Genomic DNA, 8,590 nt, shown 5'->3' with positions numbered 1-8,590 from the left:
AAAAAAACTAAAAGCGCAGTTTTGCTACGTTTAGCCCCTAGTTTCGTAAATATGTATGCATTTTGATTGCTTTAGGGTGTTTAGGAATTGTTTGGGTTATTGTCGCATGGTGTATGTAGATACATGAATAAAAATTAAGCTGATTAACTGATTTCGCGCATAAAAAATCTGGCAACCCTAACTTTATTTGAAAAAATCGTAGAAAAGGTCTGTAGTTTTAAAAAAAAGCATTTGCTTAGTTTTTATTCATACTGGCCAATATGTGGGAAAACTTACAAATACAAAAATACAAAAATACAAAATTTGTCTTATTCACAAAAGCACAATAAACAGCTCTAGCTATATTTTTGAAAATGAAAACGATTTTTGAAGCAAGAATTTAAGGCTGGAATACATATAAGCCAGCAAGCAATTACCGTTCGTACATTTACTGATGTCGTCCTGCATTGCAAGCAATTAAAAGTAATTAAATATGTTGCATTAAACATCAAATCAATTTAGGTTATCAATTAGCTTGACATATCCCTTTACCTATCCTAAGTTCGTACAAGTATGCCTTACTTGTTGGTATTTCCGTCAACAAACACGAACATTTCGATTCAATAGATTTTAGACGCAATTCCTAAATGGCTGTCAATCCATCAAGACTTAATGCTCACGTAGCCGTCGTGGTCTTCGCCAATGCCGTTAATCTCTCCCCTGCCAGATGCTGCCTTAATTAAAGATATACATATATGTACATATGTATGTGCATATCTACAAAAAAATCCTTCATTCCCATATTATCCTACTACATCTATGCACATTCTGGCGCTCGCACTACTATCCTAGCAAAATTTTCGTCATTTTATGTCTGCATCAACAAGGCAATCTTAGTTTGATGCCTGAAAATTCTCGTTAATTCTATGTATTATCCTTCGCACACAGCCACATAAATATGTTGTGTGTTTACATGAGGCCGTACCACCTTACAAGCAAACCAAAACAAAAAAATCGCCGTACTCCCCTCAGTCTAAAGTATTTTCGCTAGGTCAAATACCTTCCTCGCAAAACTTTAATCATTTTTGGTGAGCTTTAATTTACTGAAGGTTGGGTGGTACGTTAGAGTGATAAGAACTGTGATCTTATGGGTAAATACTGGAACGGGATACTTAAGGTAAATGAAATTTGCAACAAGAAGAAGTGTATCCTCAAGACAAGAATTATTTAGGATCCGAAAGTAAATGCGACCCCGCCGTTCGGGCAAAAAAATAAATAATTTTTTCCCCCGAAATTGCCCTGCAAAAATACATACTTTCGATTCGAGGGTGTACCGCGAACTTTTTTTTCTGGTACAGGCTAATGTACATACTTACGAATATTAACTGGCCAATAGCCTGTTGGCTCTTTACAGCTTGTTGAATTTTTCAATATTTACTCACATTGTTTGTATCAGCAAGACTTAAAACAATAAACAGCATTCGCTTAAAATATTTGCTGCATACGCATATTTCATAAATACATACATACATCTGTAAATACACTGCCGACCAAAAGTATTTTCATAACTGATGCAAAAATTTGTATTGTAATTTTATCCGCTAATTTTTTATTAAAAATATGGTTATTACTACAACGAAAAATAAGTAAAAATACAATTCCTAACCTTTATGCAAAACTCAGGAAAATTCAATAAATTTTCATGCTAAATTTTCAGATTTTTTAGAATCATTTTGAGTTTGCAGTCCAACAAATTTTAATGGAATAAAATGCAAGTTTGAAGTAGCTAGTATTCGCCATTGATTTTTGGCAAATTTTTCACGCATCTTCTTCCTCAGACAAATTTTTTTCGAAAATACTTTGTATGGAAAAAATTTGAAACACCTTCAATCTCAAAAATCAACGCGAATTTTTGGAAACGTTGAACTTGAATTTTTAAAATATCTACCACAATTTAATGGGCTACTAAACTTAATTCTCAAACCAATTCAAAAAAGTCTGATTAGAAAGTTGAAAATTTGCAGGGAATTTTATGGAATTTTTCTGAATTTTACACAAAGTTTTGAAATTGAATTTTTATGTTTTTTGTTGTAGTATCAACCATATTTTTATAAAAAACTAGCGCAAAAAAAAATAAAATAAAAATTGTTGCACATGTGAAAAATTCAATGGGCAAAGACTTTTGGCCGGTAGTGTATGTATATACCTCTGTACGTAAAAACAAAACAATCCCATTTAACATATAAGAAATTTGTCACATTAGAAAATGCAGTGGGTGGGATGCACTAGTTAGGATGGTGAGCAGGTTGATGTTATTTCACTTTATTACTCCGTTGGCCTTTGAACTATCCTTTACAGCAAGGACAGTCAATATCTATTGTGTGGAAGGATATTATCCATATTCTTGTGATTAAAAAAACTGAATAGTCAACACTTGTACAATTTGTCAGGTATGCCGGCATTTGACTGCTTCGCATTCGCAGATACAATTCTCTCGAAGCGGCTGTTGCTAGAAGGAAACTGTATAGAGCATCATCGCCCATACATATGCCATGTTGAAGCCATGAAGACGATGTCCATGTCGTTAAAAATCTCGCTACAGCTAATCATATTACCTTCTTCGGTACCCGCTCATTATGATTACCACAGAAGAATTTAATTTTCAATAAAGTTGCTCATACGCCATAGCACACGAACCTTTTACGACACAAGCATTAATTCATTTAAATATCTATTTCTTTACGACTTATCTTCCGAGAATTTACATGCATCCATAAAAATGTTAAGCTATTTCACTGCATGTGCAGCGAGAATTGTCATAATCTGCTTATTTTGCGAAATCCACTGAACACACTCACTCACTCATCCGTCTCCTACGTTGCTCATACGCCATGTGACCTCAATTTACTTAATCTTATGCTAGGTCAACCTGAAAGTTATTTCTGGCATACCAAGAAAGATATGTAGATGCATATGATTATCCACCAGGTTTCAACAAACATTTATGTTCATGAATACATAAAATTTTTAAATTAAAACTTGAGCCATAGAGCCGCAACTTAACTCTAAAATAAAAAAAAGAATACCCAAAGCTGTTAATTAATGTCAAGACAATGCGCATGGACGTGCAAACAATAAACAAAAAATATAAACTTGCACAAATTCACACGAGCATGTCATAGATATGTACATATGTATGTATGTATGTATATACTTTAAAGCAAGTGTTCGAATGGCAACCTCATCGTGATGACGTCATTAGCGCATGCGACGCAATTATTGTCCTTTCGACGACCGCCCACCCACCCCATGCACCTACCGGCCTATATGATTTTTTTTAACAAAATTAAATAAAAAAAGATTATGCGCGCACATCGTTTAAGCTTTTTTGCCGTGCGTTCTCTACGCTTCCGCTGTTGCAGTGTTATATATTTTTTTCTCCTTTTTGTTTAGTCGGCTGCGTTGTGTTAGTATTACTGTGGTTGTTATTAACATCATTGTTGTTGTTGTTGCTTTTTGGCACACTTTTTAATGCTTTTAATGTCTGTCAAGAGCCGAGCGCGCCAATGAGCAATCGTAGCAACAATGATGAATTTGCTCGGCTGTGCGGCAGCTCGGCAAAGTTGTAGAAGCACTCGGCTGGGTGCTCAACCTCGCTCTATTCGGAATTGTTTACATTCACGCTAGCTGTTACACAGACAAGATAAACCGTTAGGCAGGTAGTCTCTGCGCCACCCAGCTGGTTGCGATGATACATGGCGCGAAAATTTTGTGCCCGCTCGTGCTAGCCAACAGCACCAACAGATAGAACACTGACACCAAGCACACACCCTGCCAGCCAGCCAGCCAGCCAGCCAGACATACAGTCTGACAGCTCGTTAGTCATATGGTTAACTAACCGAATGCGAATGCGAATCCGAATAACGATTTCAAAGCCAAAGCGCCGCCGCACCAGCCCCCAAATTGACTATGACTATTAGCATGATGCTGATGCTACCACCTGGCGCCTCCAACCCCTCGGCACATACAGACTGCGCCTGCCACCTCCTTTTTGTTTGGTGATGTTAGTGGCATGTCAGCGCGCGCTGTTGCGCCACATTCGTACGCCATTTCACTAAATACCTCGCATGTTCATTAGTGCTATTACAGGCTCCGTTGATTATAGACGCGTCAAAGCGGCGGTGGTAAATAATATTCAGCAGTGTAGTAGCGGTAAATAATTGAAAGCAGTCAAATTTGAACGCGAATTTCTAGGCGCTAATATGCAAAGCGACTTGCTAAGCAGCGTGGCAGTAAACAGTAAAAGTTTGGATGAAAAGATTCCCTTAAAATTTAAAAAATCGTAGACATATTTATTTTGTTTGGTTTGGTTTGCCGCTTAGCTGGCCAAGTGGAAATTGCACCTGAGTTTCGTAGTGGCAAAAAGCGAGAACAGCAGGTATTGAGAAGCGCGCCAAAACAAGAGCGTAAACATTTAAAATGAGTTTGCTTGCAATCTGCTTGTTAAAGTCTTTGCATTGTCATCGGTGTTAGTGCTTGAGTTTAGCAAAAAAAAAAATAAATAAATAAAAAATCGTCATAAACTATCTGAAAGACAACTTCAAATATATGTAAACTAATTTTACGAAAGCAATCAAGCTAAGGAATTCTTTTCAACGCGCATTTTTCGTTCAGCTGTGCCGTTATAGCCACACAACTGTCGTCGTCACCGCCATCAACGCCGCCGCCGCAGTTACGCTGTGCGGCGGGCGCGCAACCTATCAAAATGCAGCGTCGCATGTCGATAACGATACGCGAGTATAAATTCTTTCGCAGCTTTTCACAGAAATTCGAAAACTGGCCAAAACGTAAGGCGGAGGCGCTGTGGCGTAAAATGCGCGAACGCAAAATTGCAGGTGGGTACATACACACACACACACGCCGCCATGCACACACACACATACACACACACTTGATTATGAAGAAGTGGTGCTATTTTCCAAATGCCTTGAAGACAGTTAGGAATTTCAAAAAGACGCAGTCTCGCTGGCATGCAAATAAATTTCCCAAATACCAAAAAAAAAAACGCCAAATGCCAAGCTATCAGCTGTTGTGGTCGCTGGCACATAAGCCAATGCTGTTGGCATTTTACACACTTTTTTTTTATGTATGCTTTATTTAAGCATTGGAAGATGTTGGAAATGTGAATATCTTTCTAAGAATTTGTAGTGTTTATCGACGTAAAGTGTGCGAATTTTATGATATTCACTGATTTGCGACTGTACGCGCTGCGATCTGTTCAATTTTCATTGCCACTTACTGCATATATTTTGCGTCTACAGTAGCGTGTTGATTTATGGCATAGCAATCAAATTTGTAGTAACATTATTTAAAGAAAACTTAACAAAACCGTAATAAATATGTATATGAAAAATAATCCTATGAGAAGTGGCTTTTGTATTTTTATTTTATTTTGAAAACGATTTTGTCGATACAAAATTGGCTATGCCTGAGACACAGCATGCATGTCTATGAGGATGAGCCACTGAGACAGCGTTTCATGAAGTCATTAGAGTAGCGGTTTAGGCAGTTTACTCATTCAACTTCTTTTGACACAGAGTTAACCTTTAGCAAAGTCGAAAGTCGTGTCAAGCCGAGCTGCGCCGATAATAGCTGCTGGTGTTCACAAAATCCAAATCAAAATCGGACAGACCCCCAACGGCATTTATTATTCAGTTGCTTTTTTAAAACAGGTGGTTATTAGTTATTATAAGAAAAACTATGGATATTGATATTTTTATAACTGAAGTTTTTTCACGCTATGCTCTTTTTGAGTAAAAAAAATCCCAAAATTCATTTCGTTTTACATTTATTGGATCAATTCCAAATTTTTTCTTCTTTAAAACCCAATATTCAATACAGAGCTTGAAGCAAAATATTCACCATTTCTTAGATTACAGGCTGATTCTCGCAACAACTCTGCGGTACCAAAACTTGATCAGCCCCGATCGAAATCAGCTTTGCGAACTTTCAGCTCAGTTCTAGCTCTAAGAAAGCTAAGCCTATTGGCTGGGCAATGTGGCATTACACTTCGTCCGTCTTTCGTCAAATCCTTTGGGGTAACAGAAACGAAAAATGCATTGACACGAGAAAGAGGAAAAGTGCTGTGCAGAGTTTGACCCCAGCGTAAACAAAATTCGTATAGAGGAGGGTCGCTTCAGTGTTTGCTGTTGAACTATTTAATTAAGGTTTATGGAGAGAAAGAATGCAGGGTCATAGAAAGTTGTTTAGTTTCTAGATAGACGGAGCACCGATTGTACACGACTTGAAATAGATTTCCATAGGCCTCCCGCGTTCGTTCTCACATCGATAGGCGAATGGGATGGTGAATTTGAAACCTCCGCTTAAATTTAGTACCATATTCAAAGAGATGGCATCAAAATGGAACGCAGAGTAGGAGTTTGTGTTTTTTCTTCCTCACTTTGCTGGTGTTTAACAGTCTAAGAGGCTGACTATCGATGAAGACTTTAACCGCAATATTAAAGCTTAGTAGGAGCATTCCATTTTGTTACGGGACAAATGATACGTTTTTTTTTCGGTTGCCGGTTGTAGTTTAAGTTAAACCGAAATATTTTCAAATTAAGCATATGGTAGATTAAATTTGTGTGATAAAAAACTAGACAAAGACAGAACTTTTTTTCTGAAGTCTTTGCAGGTATTTGCAAAATTAAAAATTAACTGTCAGTTTGTACGGATAAAATTTACTATTTTCCACTGAATAGAATTTGATAAGAATTAGACTAAATTTGCGGCAGCTGATCAGTTACCCAGAGAGGTTTCTACATTAGACTTAATCGAATAACGGATCTCACACCAAATTGCAACAATATATAGAGGCTTAATTTTACAAGATCTTCAAAATGTATATACATTCGAAAAAGTGCTGAAATTCGGTGTGCTTAAATTTTTAGAAAAAATACTAAAAAACAAATTTCAATAAAAAATTCAAACTTTAATTACTTTTTAGTTTATATTAAACGTGTGTGTGGTCTCTCAGTCACTTTACTGTACGAGTATTTCTTAAAATCTTCTATCACAAAAAAAAAACAAATTTTCCTTAGCGATGCGCAAATTAGTACTGAATTATTAATATTATGCCTGGGCGCTGAAAACCAATTGCCGCCTGCCGCCAGACATTTTTCACACCTCCAACGTAATCAAACGAAAAGAACAATACAAAAAGCGGCCAATTCAAAAAATGCGTTTAAGCAAACTTTTCAAATGTTGGTACATTCGCACACATGCATACATATACACACATTCATGTACAGCTATATATGTATATGTAAGTTTATTTAACTTGAAATATGTTTAATGATTTCGGCGGGCGCTGTGGTGTAGTGGTAAGCAGTGCGCGCTTCCACTCCGCGGGGGCTGGGTTCAAGCCCTGGTCAAACCAACATCGCAAACAAATTTTGAAAAAAAAAAGGTTTTTTCTTAACAGCGGTCGCCCCTTTGGCAGGCAATGGCAAACCTCCGAGCTTATTTCTGTCATGCAAAATAGCTTCTGATAAAAATACAATCGCCGTTTGGAGTCGGCGTAGAACTGTAGGTTCCTCCCTTTTGTGTGACAACATAAAGGCGCACACCCCAAATCGGAGGAGAAGCTCGGCCAAACTCTACCATACATATGTATGTGCAAGCGCTTATCTATTATTTCTACATATGTACGCAAATCGTTGGCAAAAAAATTACGCAAAATTTTTAAGTTAAATCATAACAAATAGGAGTAAAATTCTTATTATTTTAATTGCGATACTTTCATCTCGTAAATTTTAAATCACCAAAGCGCCTTAAACCATTAAAGTTTGCAGTCTCTTTTAATCACCTACCGCACACACATACATATGTATGTACATGTGTGCCTGTACTAATACTTATGCACTCGTATAACATTCAATTAAGTACTCGCATGCAACAAAATTTATGTACATGTCTGCAGCAATTATTGTATTCATGTGAAATTACCAATCGACAAACAAAGGACAGTGCCCAAAAGGTACGAGTATTGACGCCCCACGCAGCTATGTGTCAAAAGTAAACACATGTCAGGCTAAAAGTGGACACACCCACACAAAAGCAAACACTCAATCAACAATCAAGCCTACCCTGCAAGAAATGCGGCTAGTGCAAGATGATTTAGGAATCACTCGTAAGGATACATGAGACTAGGATACAGGGATAAACAGAAAGAAAGTAAGCAACACAACCGATGAAAGGATAAAATCAGATAAAGAAACTACTTTTTACCCATTTTATGATAAATATTTAGCGGAGTGAGGTGAGCTGAGGTGAGCTTAGGTGAGCTGAGGTGAGGTGAGCTGAGGTGAGATGAAATGAAGAGACACTTAACTGATATAAGATATCTACATAAATCTTCAGTTGTATAACATTTTTTTATCCCGTGTAATATCTCTTTACGTTTATTTTTATCTTTATTGTTTTTTTCATCTGCAAACGTATATGCATATTTGCGTTCAATTTTATCCTTACATTAAGTATTTGAACTTAACTTCATCTTCATTTTCATCTTCATCTTCATCTTCATCTTCATCTTCATCTTCATCTTCAT

The 8,590-nt window shown here is 36.9% G+C and overlaps 1 protein-coding gene across 9 annotated transcripts in view; it reads left to right on the top strand.

The window, feature by feature from the left end:
* Positions 1-8,590, top strand: part of LOC118737427 (rho GTPase-activating protein 7) — a 396,184-nt gene that overhangs the window by 344,279 nt on the left and 43,315 nt on the right. Inside the window, exon 1 of one of the 9 annotated variants that reach the window (XM_036467909.1) lies at positions 4,673-4,874. The exons of 7 other annotated variants lie outside the window; for them this stretch is intronic. In XM_036467909.1, coding sequence (XP_036323802.1) covers positions 4,745-4,874 — 130 coding nt within the window. In that variant the 5' untranslated portion in view covers positions 4,673-4,744. Of the gene's footprint in view, positions 1-4,672; positions 4,875-8,590 lie in introns of those variants that run through there. One more of the 9 variants, XM_036467910.1, reaches the window with a different exon arrangement.

Source organism: Rhagoletis pomonella, unplaced genomic scaffold (genome assembly GCF_013731165.1).
Source record: "Rhagoletis pomonella isolate Grant_MI unplaced genomic scaffold, Rhpom_1.0 Rhpom_scaffold_00004, whole genome shotgun sequence".
In the NCBI taxonomy this organism is placed as follows: Eukaryota; Metazoa; Arthropoda; class Insecta; order Diptera; family Tephritidae; genus Rhagoletis; species Rhagoletis pomonella.
This window is presented reverse-complemented; position numbering and strand designations above follow the sequence as displayed.